The following is a 23,183-nucleotide window of genomic DNA, read 5'->3' as shown; positions in this document are numbered from 1 at the left end:
TACTTGTGTAATACATGTAGGATAACATGTTTAAAGACAACATTCCTGTACTTTGAATCATATATTCAGAGGAAGTTGAGAGCAGATTCCTGTGTAAATCTCTGGCATCTGTGCAAGGCCCTCTAATTGCTGTTTCCAAAGAGCTGAATGACAGTTGGGGCTACTGTGCAGCAAGAATCTTGAAGCAAAGCGGAAGAGATTAATGCATTTCAAAAAACAAACAAAAAAAAATATTTGCACTACAGCCTAATATGAATCATGATGACATTCCAATGTTTCATCAGAAAGAATATATACTACATTTTCCATCTTCATATTATTTGCTGAATAGTGCACTATCCTCATCAGATTGAAYCACTTGACTAAAGAAACAGGACTTTTCTACCAAAAAAAGCACACACAATTCTGTAAAGTTCTCTTTGCTTTTTCAAGGAGCAGATTGGTCTCTGCTACCCGGCCYGAAAGCGTGCCCTGCTCTCTGCGCYGCAGCGCTCAGCCGTGGCCTCGCGCCGCTGCCAAGCGTGCCTCAGCGCTGGGAAGGGTGGTGGGCTCCGCTGGGGAGTTTCGCAGCAGGTCTCATGGGCCAAGTAACGTCCCCTCACCGGGAAGCCACACTGCGGCATCATAACTCCATAGAATAAATACTTTCTTCACCCTGAAAAAATTTGTGRTGTTCTAGAAGCTAATTTACTTGCTGCTAGATGCTTGCCACAGGAGTTTAGACAGATGTTTGTACTTTGAAGAAATAGCACTCTGACACAYGCTGCATGCCTTCGAAAGCCTCTTTCCTCACCAGGCACTGAAGAAGGGCTCAACTGCTTTTAAAATTTTTAAAACAAAGATGAACTTCCTCTTTGTTCTGTGGTGTTAGTGAACTTTGAACCGCTGCTATCTCCAGAGGGAAAACAAAGACACAACACTCCCTGCATGCTCCTGTGTAAACTGATTTTAGGGTCAGAACTGCACATCAGTCATGGGAGGAGGAGTGTTTACTAACTGCTAGTTTAAAATGGAAAAAAAGGCAGAAAGAAACTAGACTTCAGTGGATGCTAACACAGCTAGAAGCCGCATTAGAAACAAAGTGATACTGTGACAGACTCTGTTTGACAGACTTATTTCATAAATGTGGGTACATTAGTTCTGTAAAATATGAACTATAGTATTTTTCCATAGGTGCAAATCTTGATAATTTTTAAATTATTCCCACTATAAATGTCACTCAAAGCCAATACCGATCTGAAGCAAGAAGAATACTTTTACTAACAGTAGTTGCACTAGCTACATTTGCTTTTAGATCTGTACAAAACTAAAAAAAAACGCCCTCCCCTTGACATCTTAAAGAAGATCAGAGGATCTTGTACAAATTTATACATTTCTTCAGTGTTACAAAGCAATCAGTCCAGTGCCATGACTCAGTAACAGAACCAAGAAAGAATCTAGAAACTCTTARTATTATAGATAATATGCATATCGACTGCTTTGTTTCTGCTTATTTTCTTTAAATGAAGCAAACAACATTAACACAAGGGTATCAGCAAACACCATAAACTGATTTTCTAAGTACTATAAATACATATACATTACTTCAGTATAAGTTGTGAAATCAGGCGCTGCTTCCCTGTCCCTACAGTAAACCCCACATAAATTGCAATCATTGCAACTGAAGTCAAAGACTGTGAAATTATGTATAGYACACTGTCAGGCCATGTAGTAGGAAAGACTCCCATGAGGGTGGTTCTCTCGTTGAGCCTGAACAGAATCATACATGGTGTCATAACCGGTTGCTTCAGAAACTACAACAATTGAGCATGATCTTATGAAGATTAATCAGGTAAGAGCTTAGGAGAACAGAGGATGTACGGGAAGTACCTCTAATGCTTTTTCACCGGGGAGATTGTGTTCTGCATTTGTCAGCAACAATTAATTAGGTGTATCCAGGAAAGATCTCTGTGAGGAAAGAGTAGCAAAGTATGGCTTGAAGAATACTAAAAAGTAGCTTATGGGAAAGGCTGGAAAGCTATGCTAAAGCAGGTCTTAAAATTATTTTCCCACGATACAGTATTTTCTCCGTGTAAGTTACTCATTAATTTATCGTTTGTTCTTACAGTTACTTTGCACACTTCCGACGTGCTCCGCCTCGCTTTTTTTGTGAGAAGGGAGGAGGGAAGGGTGAATCTCCCTCCCAGATTTGAAAGCCACACGGGAAGCGTGGCGGCTGCGGCGCAAACCCGGCGGGCCCCCCAGAGCGCCGCCCGGCCGCGACCCCACGGAGCTCCGCGTGTGCGAGGGCGCGGTCCTACCCTCCCTCCCTTGCCGCTCCGCTCCGCTCCGCTCCGCTCCGCTCCGCCCCGCACGGCCGGGCCGGGCCGGGCCGGGCCGCGGCCCTGGGCTCGGGGGAGGGCAGGCCTCACCTGCCCGCTCCCGGCGCGCCTCCCAGCCAGCCGGCACACTCCACCCACCCGCACCCACTACTTGTGCGGCCCCTCCGCCGCAGCCGCAGCCTCTCTCCGCGGCAGCGCAGCGGCGGAGCTGCCCCCTTCTTTCCCTTCCTTTCCCTTCCCGCGGCCATGGCGCGGAGCCCCGCGCAGCTCCTGGTGCTGCTGGTGAGTCGTGGGCCGGGGGCGGGGAGGATCCCTCTGGTAAGAGTGGGAGAGGGAAGGAAAAAAAAAAAAAAGTCTGTTTTTTCTCCCCTGTTTGGAAGGAGGGAAAAAAAGAAAGAAAAAAAAGCGCCCCCAGGGAGGGGAGCGGCGGCCGCGCCGCTTTCCGCCGCGCGGCAATGAGGGGGAGGCCGGGGCCGCGCCTCGCGGAGCGGCGCGGAGCTGCGCGGCGGGCGGCACCACCCTGCCCGCGGGTGCGCCGCCGCCGCGGCTCCTCCGCGGCCGCCGCCTGCGGCCGCGGGGAGRGCGCTTCTCCTCCCGGCTGCTTTGAAACGAGCCTTTGCTCTTGTTCTTGCAGTAGGTAGCAGTAATCACCGTTTGCTCTGTGAAAGTAGGTGAAAGTAGGCAACAGTAGAAAAAGTTGATGGAAAATGAGCGCTGCGTCTCGAATGGCTTTGTTTCCCCCCCCCCCCGGATTCTAGTAGGAACAGGAATGCAGGGAAGAACTCACAGTGGTGTCATTTTCTTATTTGAAATGTTTTCTATGCTTATGAGCTATCTTTCCGGAGGAATGGTATCAGGAGGGAAAATGGATAATAATTTTATTAGTGGAAAACTTTGTTGCCTTGTATGACAGGCTGCTTAAATCCAGAATACTTTTTTTTTTCTTTTCCACCTCCATTCTTATTTAGCTATTAGTATTTAGATCTTCCATACACTGAAGTAGTCTTTTTAGTCTTACAGCAGTATTTCACAAAGAACTGGGACAGAAAAAAAAAAAAAAGTTTATGATTTGTTTAATTTGGACTGATGTTCTCTAGCTACCCAGGAAGCTTTCCCTCTCATTTAACGCCTTGTCCTTTGGCTGTCCACCTTTCCAGGCTGGCAAAAATGCCTGCGGAAGCTGGGCAGCAGGTAACCTGGCGAAACCCCCGAGTGGGGAAGCCAGTCTGTGGGTAACATTGGAGAGCCAAGGAGCTGGGCCACATTAGGCTTTTGGACAGCTTGCAGGGCAGCCAGGGTCAGGAGTTGTGTATAGTGACTTTGCTTCCCAAGCTTGAGATCCAGCAAAATCAGCTTTCTTAGCTGGAAACTTGTTTGAAAGCTTTAACATAGATGTAGTTGGCTAAGAGTCAGCCAGTAACAGTTAACTATTCCAAGAATCAAGATGGGAGTTGTGTTTTGGTTGCAAGGTGTATTATTATTTTTTGCTCAAAAGCGCAAAAAGAAACATGCTACTTGTATAAAAWTTTTCCACTAATTCTTTCTGTAATTTCTGAATTTAGTAGGCTTGTACTTGGTCAGAATCCTATTGGCCTTGTCTAGAAAGAAAAGGAAAATGATTTACCTAATCCTTTCAGTTAAAGCTTGTACAGGATGTAAGATACTAAAATTGTACAAAGTTTGATTTCTTAATACCTTAGTATGCCTGAGATGAAATATTCTAGCAAATGGAGGTACCTTGGCTGGTTTGTGTTAAAAAAGAATGGCACTATTTTTAGCTCTTTTTTGCTAATATGGACAAAGCCAGTGAAAAACTACTAAAAAAGCAAAAGTCATCAAAAAATGGGGGAGGAGGGAAGGCTTGACCTTTAGCATAGAAGCATCAAGAACATCAAACTCTTCCTTGTCTTCTGAAAGTATCTAGCGCTCAAACGAGCATGGTGGTCTGTGGTCTGGGCCCCCTTAGGATCAGGCCTGGGCACCTCGGAGCTCGCTGCAGCTCTCTTCATGCCTGTGTCCCTGCCTCCAGCTCTTCCTGAAAGACACCGGTGCTTGCAGGGCGATAGTGTGTTCGTGTAGGTGCRGTCCTACCCTGGCTGTGGTGTTCGCGTAGGTGTGGTAGGACCGCACCTGCCCTGGGTGTCCAGGGTGCACGCCCAGAGCCACCGGCCTGCAGCACACGCACAGCTGCGGAGATTGAGAAGGACCTTGGGAGTTCTCTTATGATTTATTAGGCACGTGAACGTTGTATCTTTAGAAGAGATCACGCAAACGCTATCCGTGGCTGGGTTAAAGAAGAGCTGAGAGAGACATAGATTTTAATACACGAGAAGCAAAATTTTCTCAGATTGTATTACCTTGATACTGGTGATCTCTAACTCTGTTGAGGCTGGGTATGACGAAATTTAGTCCAGAATACATCAGATGACTCCTGTAATCTCAGAGCCAGTAGTAATTTCCCTTTAAAATGCACGGAAGCACTGGGGGGGGAGGGGTAGGGTGGGAACCAGCATAACACTTGGCTTTAGAAAGAGCAGAGGTGAAGATATTGTAAGCACCCAGTTTATATTCCCAGTAGCATGCTGAAATATGGTAAAAATTTACAAACATCTATGCAATGATTCAACAACTTAATATTATTCCAAATTTCTTTTTTTTTAAAAAAAAAAAAACTCAAAGCATTATAGTGAGATTATTAAAGCAGATGTGAAATATGAAAGACCTAGTATTTTATTCGTCCTACTGAACTCAACGAGTATATTAAAAGCAAAAGAAATGCTTTCCTGAATCTGAAATCAGGCTTCCTAAATATGAATTTAAGAATCATATTCTGTAGTTCTTGGAAGGAACTTAGAGAACTGGGATTCTTTAGTCTAGAGAAAAGAAAGTAGATAAGACACATAGTAACAATTTTCAATTAAATAAAAGGTAGTTGTGAAGAAAAGTGGATTGTAATGTTTCTGAGCATATTTGCATGATAAWTTTAGGTGCCTTAAACAGAACTGGGCTCTTTAAGTGTTTGATCTTCTGTTATGGTAGATGGAGATGTAGTTGATACAGAGGTCACCTATGCTAGTGTTTTAATTTGGATCAAATTGTACTTTTGAAGCAAACCTCTACAGTGCCTGAATCTGATTCCTTCTGGTGAAACTAAATTGGAAGATGCACCCGTCCATCCACTCATGGGTGACTGGCCAATGGGATCAAACTCATTCTAGACTGAAGTAAAAAACACAGAGGATGTGTAGTACAGTGCTCGTTCTCTGCAGCAAGTATTTTGCTGTACAAATCCTCTTGCACTGGACCTTGCAAAGTAGATAAAGCCACAGTTGGTGGCACCCAGATAGAAACAGCAGCTGTGAGCTGGCTTTAGGGTGCCTTGAACTGCTTGCTTCTCTCGTTGCCTGTCTTTCTATTGAGTATGGTGGAAGATTAGACACCTAGCATTCATGCAGACTAGAAACTTGGGTGTCTTAATCTGAAACCGAATCTCATCCAAACAGCAAGATGATCAAAGCTTTCAGTCTGAAAGGGTAACTATGCACTGCCATGGATTAGCTAGTGAGGTTGTGAGATCTCCATCGCTAGTTTTTATGAACAGGTTAAACAAACTGTTGTTACGAAGCATTTAGGTATAGCTGCTGCCTCAGGGTGTGGAGATGGACTACCAGATAAACGTTGCCAATCCTTTTGGCCTTATTTTCTAAGTGTGCAAGATCTCCACCCACCCAGCATCTTGAACCTCAAACTAGCCAGCAGGATGTGCAAAATCTGAATCTCTTAACACACAACACATATGAAAGGACCACATTTTTAGGGCTTCTTGCTTCATAGTGAAGCAAATATAACACACAGCTTCCTCAGCCTGCATCTTCCCATTATAAAATTCAACTCTATGTTCAAAGGTCCTTCTAGTTGCTTCCCGATTATCACTCTCATTTGTGCTAGAATAGGCTGTCATTCCTGTACGTGTCACTCCATATTCTCCTCCCTTTCCCCTACTCTCTCATCTATGCTGACTGTCTTCGTGAAATATTTCCTTCAAGCCTCAAGTTTTCCAGCTCTTTCTGTAACAATCCAGGTGTCTTCTGACAATGCCTCCCGGCTTTGAGTCATCAATAGGTTTCATCAGTAGGTGCCACTTTTTCTGTGTGTGTGTGTGCGTGCACACACCGAGGCTCTAATGTACACCACGTGATAGGCTTTTACTGAACTATTTAATAAAAAGTAGCTCTATATTATATTTTTTATATATATATAAAAGGAAATTCAGATTTGAACAGAAGATGTGATTTTTTTTTTCACTTTTACTTCAAAAAAGTTTCATCAAAGAGTGCTTTTTCACATTTTTAAACTTGTGGATCTTTTAAACATTTTCAATGAAAATGCAGAATCCCTTTATATATTTCTTCCACATGGATTTAAGCATGCTTTAAATACAAATTGCTGTTATTAAGCACTTTTTATAGATCTGCTGAAGTCTCTTCTTAGATCCCTGGTGAACAATGGAATATATATTGAAAACTGCAGAAGCAATAGTGCTTTTTCATCTTGGCAATAAAACAGGAAATTGAAGTTTTTACTAGACAGACAAATTGTTCTCACTCAGTTATTTTAAAATACCATCATATTTCACTTTCTATTTATAATTACCAATGGGATCCTTCTCACTTTCTTGATATGCTCTTCTTTAAAGTTCATCTCGGTGGAAGATCTGCCCATTCGTAGATTTCAGATATTTTTGTTTATCCTGTGGTTCCCAGGAAACCTCTTGCTTTATGCCTCTTATCTCCATTGAAGATTGAGAACAGAAATATTTTTCCCTCAGTTTACCAATAAAGACAAACAAGGATGGTCAATATGAGCTCTTGGCACCTATTCACTTTCCAAAAGAGCTGCAATTGCTGTTGAAAAACTGTCACTGTAAAGTAATTCTACTGTCACTTATCTCATGCGCTCCTCATTATTTGTATTAGTTTTATGGATTTATAATTTTAATAAATATTTATATTGTAACAACAAGATAATCAAAAAAAAAATTTTTTTATGGAAACAGCTTGATATGCAATCTAAGATCCTAAGTCTAAGATTCATATATTGGGAAAATTGCCATTTGGAAAACAGAGTTTTGTTGTACAAGTTGAAACAGTCTGCTACATTTCCCAACGCTATCCACTGTATTGTTTGGGAGAAATAAGGCCTTCTGAAAAGGAAGGGGAAAAAAAAAGTCAAGTCTATCATAGATGGAGGAATTAAGGCTGAGTCAGAGGAAGGTGTGAACAGGGAGAGCCCACTCCACAGCCTAGATAAAAGCCAAAGAGAATATAAAGAAGTATTGACTAATTATTTCAGGTGAAAATCATAGAATCATAAAATGGTAAGGTTGGAGGGGACCTCTGGAGATCATCTAGTCCAACCCTTAGTGTAGCCCATACGGCTACGGTTAATTTTTACATGTTGTAACAATCTACATTTTTGTTTCCAAATGCCTACATTTCTGCACTGATTTTTTTTTAATTGTTTTTGCTGCCTGTAGAATCCTATAGTGAAAGTGGATGTGAACATAAGTTATCTGATAATTTGCTGAGGCTCCAGTTCATTCCAGCTAGCATAAGGCACCTATCCAAAGCCTTTGAGGCAAGGACATAATTATCCTAGGCTCTTAGTGCATGACAAGTTAGGCACTTCTGTATTGAAGTTTGATGTATCAGAGCAAGGATGATTTGTTTCCTCTCTGCCTTGTTTCTGTGAGGATGAATGTGTGTCATTTACGCTCTTAAGTTAGGTGCTTAAAGATAAGTGGGACAAATCTAGACTACAATGTATTAGGAAAGTTATCACTGGAAAAATGATCTGCTTTTGTATGTGAAAAGAAACAATGCAAGAGGGATGGTGAGGATCTAACCTCTGCTCACTGGCCATCAGAAAATCTTATTCTCACTCTCCCTCAGCAAACTGCTTTATTCCCTCTTGCACTACTCACTTCAGCTTACTGATTGCCTCAAAGTCATAGCTCTGTTCTAGCTGTTTTAATGTGGTTGCAAAAGTGGGTATGGGTATCCTGCTCTAATGTTTTCTACAGAACTTGTAGAGATCTTAGGCAAATGGAAGAATAGAAGCTGCATTACAGCAGTGTTGGAGTCATGCTCTGGGGAGATTGTACAGTCAGTTTTATAGATGAAAAAGGAGAAAGTGTCTCAGACATATCTTGTTTCTTGATCGTTGTAACATAGATACATGTGCAGAAAAACTGTATATCTGCTTAAGAATACAGAGAATGTCAGCAAGAGAAATTCTAAGTAAACCTCTGCATCTTTCATTTATATATCACCAGAAGTTTTTTTGATGTGTACTTGCTTTTGAACACTAAAGTCTCTTGTTCTCGTGTATGGTCAGTAACCCACCATAACATGCATAATCCATGATTTGCATGGAAGGGAGTGAGCTGCTCCAGGGTGCTGCTGACAATCGACACCCATTCCTATTAATGGCCATTTTGCCTCTTTTGGAATGCTGGAACGTATTTGATACTAAACCTGAACATTTAAAAATGGCTGTAAAGTCAGCATCGTTTAAGAAAAGATGAATTGTTTCGTGTCTACTTCCTGCTCTTCTAGGAAAAAGCAGTGTAAAGCCTTTAGTTGTGCTGAATTTTACAGGTATAGCATATTTTCAATGTGGTTTCAGGTAAATTATTCAACAGTAAATATTTAGTAGTAAATAATGAATATTAATTTATATATGTTAGATTCCTTCTGCATGTTTTTGCAGTACTTATGTGGGAAACTATATAAGTTTAATTTTAGTACTACTTAAATGACATAGAAGTAATAATCATATAATTTACTTTACAGATCTACTTGAATTATGGAAACGGGCTCCATTTTAAGGTAGGAATGATAGAAAATTGCTTTTCTTTATCAGTGCCTGAAGAAGGTCTCTTTGAGCAAAGAGCAAGTGGTAAAGACATGTTTTCCTTCAGTTGATCAATAGCTTGAGTTGTACCATTTTCTGAAACTTGAGAGCTGCGTAATGGGTGATGAAATGTAAGCAAACATAGAAGTGAACGGGATCAGTGCTATATCCATCAAAATGAGTGATGTTCAACTTTGGAAAATCTTCCCTAAAACATTAAATTTGTTGCTATTTTCTTTGAATTCCTCTCCATAAATGAAGTTGACTAATTTTCTAGAAGATGGTAATTCTGCATCTGGAAACCTAGAGTGATAGTAGGAACTAGGCTGGGCAGAGGGGAAGAAAAGGGGAGTCATGTAGTTGAGCAGAGATAGCTGAGGCAGTGCTTGGATTAGAGAGAGGCCTTTCGTTTCATGGGCAGGATCTACATTAGAGAGAAGGCTGAGTATAAGGGAATATTCTGTCTTGTTACCCTGTTTATTCTCCCCTCAGCTGAGGGTTTATAAAACAATTTGACATTACAGGCTTCTTCTCACGTCTGATCACGATCTCTTAAATACAATATTCTGGTTGACTTGCACCAGTCCCTGGTCATGGCAACTTCCTCATGTATTTATGTATTTAAAGCTTATCTTGCATACTTCTGTACTGATAGAGATCAGTGTTGTTTTCCTCTTCAAACAACTTTTGAGGAACATACGGCTCACAGATTGTGGATCAGAAGGCTAATGCTGCTTCATGGTTTCTAAGTCGTTAGCTGCTAAAGAATCTGTATTTTCCTTGGAAGAAAATGAATGGTGAGATCAGCGTGCAGTTTGCAGCATGCTGTAAAGCCAGGTTACAGCAGAGGATATTCAGAAATTTGAGCTATAGCAGTAAGAAAAAATTCATCTTAAATGGCCAAATGTAATACTGAGATTTAAACTTGTTTTTCCACAGGTTTACAATCAAAAGGATAAGACTGGTGTGTTGTCTTATCCCCACAGTCTTGTCAGACAGAAGCGTGAATGGATAGTCCCTCCTGCTTTCATACGGGAGGAGGAAGACAGCTCTTACAGGAATCCAATTGCTAAAGTAAGACCAGGAAAGAGAGAAATATAGAATATACATAAAAATCAAACGATGAAAATGTAAGATAAGAGAATGGCAGCCTTAAGCACATGCACTGGTGTTTCCCAAATTTTAAAGATCTATCTAATGTCAATAAAAGATTGGCCCACTTGCCTTCTATTTCCTTCCTTCAGCACATGAGTTCTCTTGCAGCCTGATTTGTGTGTCTCATCTTTTTTTAGGCACCAGTTTTCGTAGAACTTGTGGTTCTACCACAATACCTTCAAAGGTTTTTGCACTTCTGTGCCCCCATTCGGGTGTAGTTGAACTCTGCAAGTGTGTCCAGAAACTATTAACAGTAATTGGACAGCCAGGTCTACCTGGGATGTGATTATGTATGCTTTTTTTTTTTTTTTTTTAATTTAGGAAACTGAGCTGAAAATAGCCAAGGTGTTATCCCTTCATGAAAGATTGATATGCATGTGGTTCAGCACCACTGCTGAAACCTGAACTCACCACATCTGTTGCTTTGGTTTATAAAGTAGATGTTGATAGTACTAGGCTGTTCTACCCTGCTTGGACTTGATCAGCATCATTTTGATGGTGATGTTGGTGGAGTAGAACACATGCTTTCCCAGGGAAATTCACATAATTTCTGACAGCAGAAGAGAATGATTATACTGAATCTGTCAGGGAGTAATCTGTAACCTGTGCAGCCTCTTCTACCTATTCCTCCCAGTTCTGATCATCATCTTCCGTTTTAGCACTTCGTTCCCTTGCTAGCTTATGTCTAGTGTCCATTAAAAAGATGCTACATCTTATTTCCAAGTTTTCCTTGTAGTTTTAATCCCCTCTGCTCCATTCATCGTTCCAGACCTTTCCCCTCTCCTACCTTGGCCTTTCTTCCTGTTTTATCTGTCCCTATCCATTTGAGCAGCCGGTTGCCTTCTTCCCTCATTCCAACTTTTCATCTTATCTCAGTGCTTTTTCAAACCTTCCAGTTAAACTTTGCTTGCACTTCCATCCTATTGCACTCTTTGTCCAAGCGGTCTCGACTGCCTTCTCATACAGACCTCTCCATGCTGGTTTTGAGGCCTGAGTTCCCATCCCAACTGTTACACAGACCCATCATGTTCCTTTCCTCCTTGCGTTGCATCCTCAAACGAGCATGTAACACTTCTTAATCTCTTCAACATCCCCATACCCAAACAAGCACAGGAAAACACTGTTTGTTTGTTTGTTTATTCATTGCAAAAATAGCAGAAATATTTTTTTTCTCTGCATTCTTAATGTGGTTTTATTTACTAAATGCAATTTAATATGTTATATTCCTGCTAGATACATTCTGATTTTGAAGAGAAAGGGATAGTAGTAACTTACACTATATCTGGTCAAGGAGTAACAGAGCCTCCTTATGGATTATTTGTTATCAATGGAAAGACTGGAGACCTGAACATAACGGGAAAGGTTGACCGAGAAAAAACACCAATGCTGCTTGTAAGTTGAACAGCAATGTTTTCTTTTTTTTTTTATTTTTTGTTTTTTGTTCAAATGTATTGACTTAAGTTACCTTTGTTTCTGCAGAGTAAGGTATAACCATAATATATTAAGTTATTCATTGTATTTATTTTCTCTCTGTTTTACTTCAGGTCAGAGGTCATGCTCTGGATAAAACTGGAGCAAAACTGGAAGAGCCAATAGACCTCCCAATTAAAATTTTAGATATAAATGACAATGACCCAGTTTTTTCCCATGATGTTTTTGTTGGTTCAATTGAAGAATTAAGTGAAGCAGGTAACAATACTTCATTTTTTTTTCTTTATTCACTTATCTTTTCCCAACCCTTGCAAGGACACAAATGAACATAATTTTGGCTATAACATATTTGCGGTAACAAGGATGTGGTTTCTTACCTGTGTGGAGGCTTTTTGTTTGTGTTTGCGTGCAAGTTTTCCATTTATGGCTAAGCTGTGTGATGTGATGAAGAGAAAGTATCCATCCACATAGATTCAACAGACTACAGCAACATTTTCTGGTGTGGTAATCTGTTTTGGTGTCAAAGCTACCACACATCCAGGGACCAGAGTCCTTAAGCAGGAACTGTATGAAAAATGCAGTCCGCTTTCTGGGCTAGCAATCCCAGTGTTTTTTGGAGTTGATCCCACTCTACCATGTCTGTGAAGAGTCCTGATTTATCTGTGGGCTGGAGAAGTACTTTGCTGTTAGAGCGGGTGGCCCTGACTCAAACCCCAATAGAGAAGTTTGCAGCAATTCTCCTGTGAACAGGAGCAACACATCAGGGATCATTTGATCAGATTTCAGGGCAACACATTATTTCCCAGGAGATAAGTAAAGGAAAGCCTAGGTGAAATAAGCTGATAAATCCTTCATGATGTCTGTTTCAATGTCACTGTAATCCGAAGAAATAAATTGTTAAACGTCCAGTTCGGTGAGGTATTGAATTCACTCTGTTCTCTCTGAGAGTAGGAGCCATATGGTAGTCACCTCTCTGACTGCATCCCAGCTAATGTTTAAACTCAATAGGGGTATCAGAAACTAAAGTAAGCCCTTTCCAAGAGGGGAGGATCCTGTACCATGACTTACAAGAGGATTGCACCATTGTGTCTGCCATGCTTTTCGAGTGAAGTGTTGGAGGACATTAACAAAGAACAATTGTTTTGTATTTTGGATAATATTCTGTTATTCAGATAGTATTCTGTTTTGTATTCAGATAATGCTGCAATATTCAGATAGAAAACTGCAGATATAAAGAAAAGAAAGATAGAAAGTTATTGCAGACACAAGCTGTATTTCCCTCACACTTTTCACTGAAAGGAGCAGTACTAATTTTTCTATCAGAAGTTTTATCAGAGTTCTTATATTACTTAACCTGTTGAATAATTCTAGTACACTGAATTCTGTAAATTAGAGATGTGTGTTGAAAATAAGCTTTGTTTACTAGAGGATGTACTTTTAACGAGTATTACTTGGATTTCGAGGGCAGTAGGTCTGACAACGTTCCTTTATCTGGAACACTGCAGAAAAAAATACTTGCCAGTGCATGCATAGCGGTGTAAACTGATACTAGTTTTATTTGCGCTTTCAGGTACAATTGTAATGAGGATAAATGCAACAGATGCAGATGAACCAAATAATCTGAATTCCAAAATTGCTTTCAGAATAACTTCTCAAAATCCTAATAATGCATTCAGTATTAATAAAGACACTGGTGAGGTTCAAGTAGCAACAATAAACCTTGACAGAGAGGTAAAATAACTCCCGTTGGTATCTTGTAACAGCATACTTCTAATGCCTCTTGCTTTGGTGCTGCCTGCTGACCAGAGAGCTGGTCTTCTCTTCTTCCTTTGCCCCTCCTAGGATTAAAGGATGATCCCTTGTCTGGTTGCTGCATGTCTTTCAGGGGCTGAGGTGGGGGAGAGGGAGGAACAGATTTTTGTGGCCTGCTAAGCCAGACAGGGTGCAAAGACTTTAGAACGGTTACTGCTATGAAACAGCGCTGAAACCAGCAGCTTTCCTCTGCCTGCATGTATTTTTGCTGGCCAGCAGATGGTGATAGTGGTTGGCTTGCTATACCTAAGGGCAGCGTCTCTGCATCTAGCTCTCATCATGCATCTAGCACGCTGGTGTCCGCTGCTCTCGCTGCTTATGTCCACTGACCTTTTCCATTCTCCGCTTCGACGAAGTCTAACTCTATGGGGAAATGTAAAACTCCCAGTCCTTTAGGTCTAGGACTCCTGCAGAACCAGTCAAGGTAGTTGTGTGTGAGACTTATAACACCCTCTCTCTCTAACTAGTATTAACTGGCCTTTCCAGGAGAGGGAGCAACAAAAGTATAGTAAGGATGATAATCTACACTATGAAACTTTTCTTTGCTTTTAAACATTTAATTTTTATATTGTGGCAGACACATAGTAGCTATTCTTTGATGGTGGAAGCAAAAGACAGAAATGGTGGATCAGGTGGGAGAAGTGCACAATGTTCTTTAGAAATCAAGATTTTAGATGTCAATGACAACGTTCCTGTTGTTGAAAGTCGTATGGTAAGTACAGTTACAATATTTTTGTTCTCACACCTGCTAGTATCACATTGTTTGCAGACCTTGTTATGCAGGTTTTCCTGTCTTGATGAAATGGAGTAAATCATCACATTTTTATTTAAAGAGTATTGTTTGATTGCAGCTTGAAGGAAGCATTGAAGAAAACAAAGCAAATGTGGAAATTATGCGAATAAAAGTATTTGACAAAGATGAAGAGTTTTCTGATAACTGGCTGGCAAAATTTGCATTTGCTTCTGGTAATGAAGGTGGCTATTTTCGTATAGAAACAGATACCCAAACAAATGAAGGGATTTTGACTCTTATGAAGGTTAGCATATTATTTACAAAGTCTTCTTTAATTATCAGAATAATTTATTCTTTTTAGTATACTGAATATAAGTAATCTATATGTAAACTGTAAATAACCTGTGTGTTGAACACTCCTCCTTTTTCATGTGCCTTAGTGTATAAAAATTTCATACAAAATTTTATTTTTGTCTAGCATTTCCTTTTGCATTCTCTGTGACCTCAAACGTATCTGCAGGGGCAGAAGTCTCTAAACTTTTCTAACTGTCAACAGCATGAACATGTACACTGTAACCTTTACCTTATTTTTGCTCTCCTGGCTGGTCTTAGTTTAATTTCTATTTCCCATGGCCAAAGATAACATTGCATGCAACACTTACTCCATGAGCCATAGGTTACAGACTATTTATTTTGTAAACTTCCATGTAGTTTCCACTCCCTTTTAATCCATAGGAACTGAAGATGGATAGTGCCTTAAGAACTCTTTTTTGTTTGTTTGTTTTGTTTTTGTTTTCATTTCTTTAAATAATTATAAAAATTGGTAAGCACTAAGGAATCAGTAAGAAATAACTGAAGAGCCAAGTATTACAGAGTACTGATACATTGAAAGTAAAAACGGACTATAGGGGTAAGACTCATTTCACCTACCCTTAAATAAGTTTAAATTTGGCAATATTAAAATATATATATTTATGATGTCATTCACTGGAAAAGTAAGAAGGAAATCTCTGTTATATACTCTTAAAGAATTAAAGCATTATATATTGAGTAACATGTTAACTGACAGTTCTTCCCACTATAGTATCTTTCACTGACATTTAAATACTAACTGTAAGACTGTTATGTAGATATCAAATTCTGAGTGATCTTTTTCTGTGATTTGCTCTAGGAACTAAATTATGAAGAAATGAAAAGCCTAAACTTGAGCGTTGTTGTTACAAATAAAGCAGAATTCCATGAGTCAATTAGAAAGAGCTATAAAGCTAAAGCAATTCCAATTAAAATTAATGTGATTAATGTTCGAGAAGGTCCTAAATTCCCAGGTGGCACAAAAATTATTAAAGCAATGGAGACCATGCGGAAAAACCAGGTTATTGGACAATACCAAGCCTATGATGAAGATACTGAAAAAGCAGCAGAGCGTATTACGTAAGAATCTTCTTTTTATAGAACTATTGTATTTTGTATGTTGAATATGTATTTTAAAATAGAATTTAATTTGACATATATATTGAACTGAAAGGCAATCTGCTTGCTTCTATGTGTAATTGAGACCTTAAAGGAAAGTGTTATAATCAACAGAATTCTGTTATGTTGAAAATTACTGGCTTAAAAATCCTACTTGATTTGAAGTATATGGCAAGACATGAGTGTTTCTGCTGAAACTGTCTGTGCTTGCCTGCTATTTGTCATGCTCTTACACTTTTCAGAGTAAGTCTACACATTTAACTTTGTAGAAATATGAGGAAGAAATATACAGAAATGTGTAGAAATCAGACTAAAAGGGTGTAAGATAAGTTTGCACATGCATATATGTGGCTGCATTTAGACTTTTGAGTTCTCATTTTCCAGCCAAAATTTGATTGAACCGTCACCATGGCATTCACAGACGCAGCTGCAGCCGGCAGAGATGCACACTTGGCTGTGGAGCCCTGTCCTCCACTCCTGTAATACAGTTGCTGCTGCTCAGGTTTCTGGGGCAAGGGGGAGGGAGGGGAAGATGATCACCACAGCCAGCAGTGGAGCTCGCTGCCCTGCTGATWTCCTGCTCTCAGTCTACCTTCTTGTAACGCTTCTACACTCAAATCCTGGTGACTGTAGAGAGGGAGAAGGAAGTTTCAGCATTCAAGGTGTGATTATAATCTTAGATTTATAGTTTAAACCAGTTAAAACAGCAGRAGAGTCGGACCTCATACCTAGGCATCTTGTTTCAGCTTTAAATGGGGAGTAAGCTGCCTTTTCCATTGATTTTTGGTTGTTATAAATATGTACATTTTTGTATGCACTTTTAATCAGGTACATCAAAGGAAGAGATTTGGCAAACTGGATCACAATAGACTCGGTTACAGGTGAAATCATACTTGCACAAGACCTTGATTATGAATCAGTTCATGTAGTAAATGGTACCTACACTATCACCATGCTGGGCATAACTAAAGGTAAGTCAAGAGTGTTTTGTTTTCACATTGGTCAGACTGACTTTTGTTGCAAGTTTCCTGTTTGTTTAGGGTTTAGTTTATCTTCCACAGCTACAGTTACCTTCCTGTGTTTAACACCTGAAAGTTAGGTGTGCAGTGCAGTCTCACCTCGAGTTTCACCTCGATTCTGTTTAGAAGAGAGAAATGAGTATCTCCTTGAATACTGATGAAACTTGGAATGTGTTCCTGAGATGCCCATTTCTTTTTTCTTTGACCAGATATAGGTTAAGCACATGGTTAAAATGTGTGTAATGTTCAAGTGCTAAAGTTAATGGACCCTAAGAGAAATAGCCAATGCTAAGCGACATTACTGACAAGCACTTTCTCATGTGAAAGCTGCCAAYAAAGTCAATGCAAAGGTTTATCTAAAAAGGTAATTGAGGACCAACTCCTGTATTTCTGGAAGTAGAGAGACTTTCTGTAGAGACTCTTTAGGCTTTAGCTACCTCTTACTGCATTCTGAAAACACATCTGAGTGTTTTTCTGATGCTACTTTTAGCAGCACCTACAAGTATATAAAGGTTGCTAAATGCTGCATGTCTTTCTCTTTTTTTGGTGAGAGAGGACTGCTCTGGATCTCAAGTCAACCGTAATTGTCTTGGCGCTGAAGCTGTTAAAAACGATACACTCTTCTTGAGATGTCTTGGTGATAAGATGTAATTTATTCTGTTTATATCCTTCCTGTATCCTAAATCCATTTTGCTACAGGAGTATTGCCTACTGAAACTAAATTACAAAGGGTTTTGTGAAACTGGATAAGAATGTCTCTTGTAAAGAATGTCAATCTCTCAGTAATCAGCAGATTTCAGAGTCCTAAGTTTTCTTGAATGCTAAGCAAGAGAGGCTCAAAACTCCTGGTGCATGTCATTAGAATTATCACTTCCTAGTCTGCATGTTACTGTGCAACTGTACACAGGAAATGCCTTTTAAAATTAAAATAGTAAAAGAGAACTTTTCTTCAGAAGAGCCTTCTCAATATGTTTATAAATATTAGGGATGAAATAATTCTCCCATAAACTTCAATGATAGCAGTGTTTTCTTTCAATTTACTTTAATAGTCTTTGTTTTAGAAAGAGTATTAATTTTTTTTGGTAAGATTTTTGTACATATCAAATCAATATAATTTGTCCTGTTTTATATTCTTAGATTTTCCTAGGAAAACGGTCACTGGCACAGTCGTTATTCAAATTGAAGATGTGAATGATAACTGTCCAGTTATTGAGTACCCTGTGCGGACTGTATGTTCAGATACAAAATTAATTGATGTTACAGCTACTGATTTGGATAGTTACCCAAACAGTGCTCCCTTCAGCTTTACTCTCCTTGAGCCCGAGGAGAAAACAAAAAATTGGATAATTGGATCCAGAAATGGTAAGAAAATATATTTTAAGTTGCTTTCAGCTCTTTGGAACTTTACAGAGGTGTTTCACTTTAATTCAGTTCGTACTGACAGTTTGGCTGACCCAGACAAAAAAAAAAAAAAATCCACATCAGGTGTGGAGTCATGCATGAAGTCACCAATTGCATCCTACTGTCTTCTGTCCAGTGGATGTAAAAGCATGATTATGTATTCTGGGGCCTATTCCCTTCCCTCAGTTGGACCATCTTTGTGTAGTTTGAGTTATATATGGCATCTGGGAGCTGGTGGATGACACTGGGATTAAACCACACTCCCATCTTCTCACAGAAATTGAGCGAAGTGATGCCAGGTACAATTCATTAAAACTAAGTTTGGAGATAATTGTGTTATTAAGGGCTAAAGCAACTGCAGCCCAGTAATAATAATAATAAAAGTTTGCACAGTGTGGGCCTTGAAGAAGGGAAATGCTATGCAACCTGTCCAAGACTCTCCTGTACAGCAGGGGAAGAAGCAATAGCAGCTGCAGCCCTCTTCCTTAAATGTATACTGTGAGTACTGTAATGAATACTTTGAAATGAGATATGCATTTTTTTCTTACCTTCTCATTCATATACAGATAGAAAATACTTAAAAGAAAYTCATTCTGGTGAATGGAAGGCACCAGAAAATACTTCTCCTCTCAAACTCTTTATTCTGTCAGCTATAACATGACAGTATAACACTAAAAAACAAAAATCATTAATCCTGATCACCAGGTTTAGGACCCAAAAAGCATTCTTACTTTTTTTTCCCTCACCCRACTTGTAGTCAGACTTGCAGTAATTGTAGGGATTATTGCTTTTCAGAGTAGAGTGGCATTCCCCAGCTGGGATCATCTGGGCACCTCTCACCTAACTGTGTCTGCAACATCACATGGTCACAGAAATGGGTGGTATTTTGACTCTCTTGGTCTCTGCCTGTGGCCTAAAATGGATTATCCTACGGCTGAAAATATTTTTGCGAATTCAGCCTTTGGTTTTTTAGATGACGTAAAGGTTAGAGCTAGATAGCCAGTCAGACTATATTATGTGATAGTCTTTGCTTTGTGGAAGAGTTTGAGACTCTTCCACAATTATCTAAAACTGCAAGTGAGGGCAGCTGCTTTGTTACTAGCATGAATGATCTGATTAAAAATAACAGTGTATAAACTGTAGCAGCAGCTAATTCAAGTTAATTCCATTCCACATTGTGACTTAGCTTGAGACCTACGTGGGAAGTTGGGAAGACTTTAATTCTCTTAGTTTACAGGAGTTACCTTTCTCTTTACTCATTTCTTGATTATTTTCTCTTTTCTTTAAACCCCCTCTTCTGCCTCAGACACTAGCATACAGCTGATCCCACAAAACCTGAAAACTGGCAAAACTGAAGTTCCAATCTTAGTACAAGATTACCAAGGTTTCAGCTGTACCCAGAAACAGTCTCTACAGCTGACTGTCTGTACATGTTCACGTGACAGCTCTATACCCACATGTGCTGAAAAGCAGTCAGCAACTGGCCTGGGACCTGGAGCAGTTGCACTAATCATCTTGGCATTTTTACTTTTGCTGCGTAAGTAATTGTTTTATATTATCTCAGAAGCACTAAGAGTATGTGCTCATAGTGCATGGTCTGCAGGATCAAGAGTATGGTCTGCAAGGCACCTGAGAAGAAACACTGCCTGCTCTCAGGATTAATCATTTCTCTTCGCTTTGTGAGTAAATTCCTTGTCTTTATGACTACTGGCAAATTTCCAACTAACTTTGCTAACATCAGCATTTCACCCTCAAAAGATTTCAAGCTGTACGTTTCAAAATTAATACATTAGACTTGTCTTTTTGTTTATTATGCCACAAATACCACATGGAGAAAAGTTTTTTTTTTTTTTTTTTTTTTTTTTTTTTTTTTTTTTTTTAAAAAAAACACTTTTCAGTGTTTCCCACACTTCCCCATGTGAACCCTAAATCTTCCCCCTCAAGCCATAGTGCTGTGGTTGCTCTCCCACACTCTTCTCCCTTACTGACAGCTTGGATATGGTTACTTATTCTGAGTAGCRCATGACATTGTCTTTTGAGCTTCTATTTTGTCTTGCTGAAGAACAAGAACAGCACTTTGAGTTGGGATATGGCCAAGTATATCAATGCTGTATTTAAACTGGCAAAAATTTATTGCTTATGTTATCAATCTAGCTGTAGCAAAACAGAGTTCATTCCATATGTATGCTCTGCTCCTGAAGCAAGATTTGTTTTCAGTTCCCCAGGTAACACTGTAAACATATCATAGGAGTAGTGAGATGTAATCTGTATAAAGTCACTTATTTGTCTAGTAGTAAAAGAAGAGGAGAATTTAGAAATTTTAAGGTCGTACAGTGATTATTTAGGACTCACATTTGCAAGATGATATCTTTAATAAAGTACAGCTGAACACATGCATGATCATTTGTAGGACTGAGGTCTTGACATAGGTTAGTGGCAGTTTACTCTCTAGGAAACCGTCCTGGCATATGTGTCTAGAAAATATCTTGAATATTTGGAAACTTATCTGCAGCCCTTATCAGTCCTTATGTTGATCTTTAACTCATTAAAAATGCATTTCTGAATGGGAGCTGCCCAGGACTTTGGTATTTGCTGTTACCATGCTTTGGCGCTAATCATCACAGTTAATGGCAAACTGTTTCCTTGCAGTTATTCCACTATTATTGCTGTTGTGTCCGTGTCGATCGGGAGCTAAGGGATTTGCTGCAATACCGGATTACAGTGAGGAGATGTTACGTAACTGGAACAGTGAGGGAGCAGCTCCTGAAGAGAAGGCATGTTTACCTAATAACATTTTGTTTTGATCTTCATTCAAGTCTTTCAGTTTTGCACTTGGCATCTCTTCCACATTATGAGTTGGTGTTTCAAAGCTGTAGAGCAGATTTTAACTACATATGAACATTAACTGAAAATTAGTCTGGGCTCAGCAGAAGATRCGTGGAAGATGAATTCCATGAGCAGCTCTGGAAATACCAACTAKGCTGTTTAAATTCCAAAGAAGAGAGAAAGTAATCAAGCAAGTGTTGATAGTGTCTGAACGGAAGATAGGAGTGTGGGAAGAGCACTGATGCTGTGAAGTATTTACATTTGCAAGCCTAGAGTGTTCTATGCCCATTTGGGAGTATGTTAAAGCAGTAAAAGAATGAGTTATAAAGCTTAGCTTCCCATCACTAGTTTAAAGTTTCAGTTTACGTTTTAATTGACTTCCTCATGTGCTCCCTTCTTAAACAGAGGGAATTCTTAAAAAAAAAAAAAATGTGTGTGTGTGTGTGTGTGTGTRTATATATATATATATATATATATATATGTGTGTGTGTGTGTGTATATATATATATGTAGGTAGAGAGAAAGAACAGCAGTGAGTTGCCCTTTCTTGTTATCTTACAAAACCCAGTTTTCAATGAATGGGCATAACACTAGCACACTTTTGGGTGCTAACAAAGAAACAGAAGTAAGATAACCTTGACTTTTCTTTAGGGCCAATACTCCCACAAGTTTTTGACAAAAGACAATAAACTTAATGGGGAAGCCAAATTTCTAAGAACGAAGAAAGGTCCAGGCAGCATATGCTCTCCACATTTTTGTTTGGGTAAAACTGGGCAGTATCACATGTCTGTGGTTGAGGAGACTACCGAAACTTTCTTGGAGCAGTTGAGCTCTCTAGTTTTTGTTTAAAACTCTCAAGTTTTTGTTTATATTTTCTTTTCCTCTTAATGCTCTTTGATTCCCAAGGCTTTGAGTTTTAAGAAACAATGCATCTATAGATCTTCTCTCCTCCTGAGAACACAATMCTGGAAGCTACACCCTATTTCATGAGGCACTTCACTCTTTGTAGCAACATGTTATAAGTACGAATTCAAACAAGTCAAACGACTCTCAGGTCCCACCCAGCCTTGCTGCTGGTTTGGTCAGTTCTGTGTGCTTGACAACATAGCTTTCATGTCACATCTTAATTTGTGTTGTTTTATGTAGCCAGTGCTAAACCTCATCACGCCCAGTGCTGTGGGGATGTCGACAGCAGCGGCCAGAGGAGCAGCAGGAATGAGCGCAGAGGAAGCTGTGGCAGAAAGTGGCAATTCTGCATCTAATGTAAGAGAGCATTACAACACTGTGACCAGGAGCACTGAAAGATGGGAAGAGCAAAAGCATCTCTTTTCTGGTGCTGATTATGGAGCTATGGCAGCTGGAGGGGCTGAAGGTGTAACAGTTGGAGAAGGCAAGACAGTGGTGGCCAGAGAAGGTGTGCTGGTGGGAAATGGAGGAGCCATGAAAGAAGAATTTTTAAGAGACTACTTCAGTGATGTAAGTATATGACCTGAGTAACTATGTTGATATTGATGCTTAGAGATACTAGTATGTGATTCTTGGGAAAGTAAGTTGTCAAATGCCACTTRTGTTACTACATAACATAGATCCAGACCTGAATATAATGTTCTGTGCTGTGTGTATCTGTGGTGGGGACAGTTTATGGGTTCAAGTTCAAATGTTGGACTTAAAGCATGACAATGATCAGTCTCATAGCACTCTGTATAGAAGATGAGACYTTCCTTGAGAGAGATTGGGGAATGGAATCCAGGATATTTGGCAGCAACYAAGGAGCCTCTGGTTCACAAGGAGAAGCCATGAGGAAGATGTGATATAAACCTTAATCACCTCACACTCATTTCTAGGGAGTCACTTCCSTGACTCTTCATGAAGCACAGCTAARAACCTTATCATGGAGCAAGCGCTTGAAAGTTAGGCTATAGATGGCAAAGGGTAGAGGGTGAGGTCTGTTTATTCAAAACAGCTGATAAAGTGGTGCTAGCATTGTCTTTTTGCCTAACAGCTTGCTTTTTGTCCACACGTTGTACTTTGTAGCGTTATACATAATCTGAGCATAACTATCTGCTCAAATCCTGCAGGAGGTCTTAGAGAAGTGAAGTG

At 39.7% G+C, this 23,183-nt stretch overlaps 1 protein-coding gene across 2 annotated transcripts in view; it reads left to right on the top strand.

Moving 5' to 3' along the window:
• The first annotated feature begins 2,454 nt into the window (after positions 1–2,454).
• Positions 2,455–23,183, top strand: part of DSG2 (desmoglein 2) — a 28,251-nt gene continuing 7,522 nt past the window's right edge. Inside the window, exons 1-14 of one of the 2 annotated variants that reach the window (XM_085314338.1) lie at positions 2,455–2,603; positions 9,176–9,211; positions 10,176–10,310; positions 11,625–11,783; positions 11,936–12,080; positions 13,393–13,553; positions 14,212–14,346; positions 14,486–14,671; positions 15,539–15,798; positions 16,666–16,808; positions 17,994–18,218; positions 19,564–19,794; positions 20,907–21,031; positions 22,230–22,559. In XM_085314338.1, the coding sequence (XP_085170464.1) occupies positions 2,568–2,603; positions 9,176–9,211; positions 10,176–10,310; positions 11,625–11,783; positions 11,936–12,080; positions 13,393–13,553; positions 14,212–14,346; positions 14,486–14,671; positions 15,539–15,798; positions 16,666–16,808; positions 17,994–18,218; positions 19,564–19,794; positions 20,907–21,031; positions 22,230–22,559 (2,307 nt within the window). In that variant the 5' untranslated portion in view covers positions 2,455–2,567. The remainder of the gene's footprint in view (positions 2,604–9,175; positions 9,212–10,175; positions 10,311–11,624; positions 11,784–11,935; positions 12,081–13,392; positions 13,554–14,211; positions 14,347–14,485; positions 14,672–15,538; positions 15,799–16,665; positions 16,809–17,993; positions 18,219–19,563; positions 19,795–20,906; positions 21,032–22,229; positions 22,560–23,183) is intronic. The other variant, XM_085314339.1, reaches the window with a different exon arrangement.

Source organism: Rhea americana, unplaced genomic scaffold, assembly GCF_003343005.1.
Source record: "Rhea americana isolate MKP2758 unplaced genomic scaffold, rheAme1 scaffold_40, whole genome shotgun sequence".
In the NCBI taxonomy this organism is placed as follows: Eukaryota; Metazoa; Chordata; class Aves; order Rheiformes; family Rheidae; genus Rhea; species Rhea americana.
This window is presented reverse-complemented; position numbering and strand designations above follow the sequence as displayed.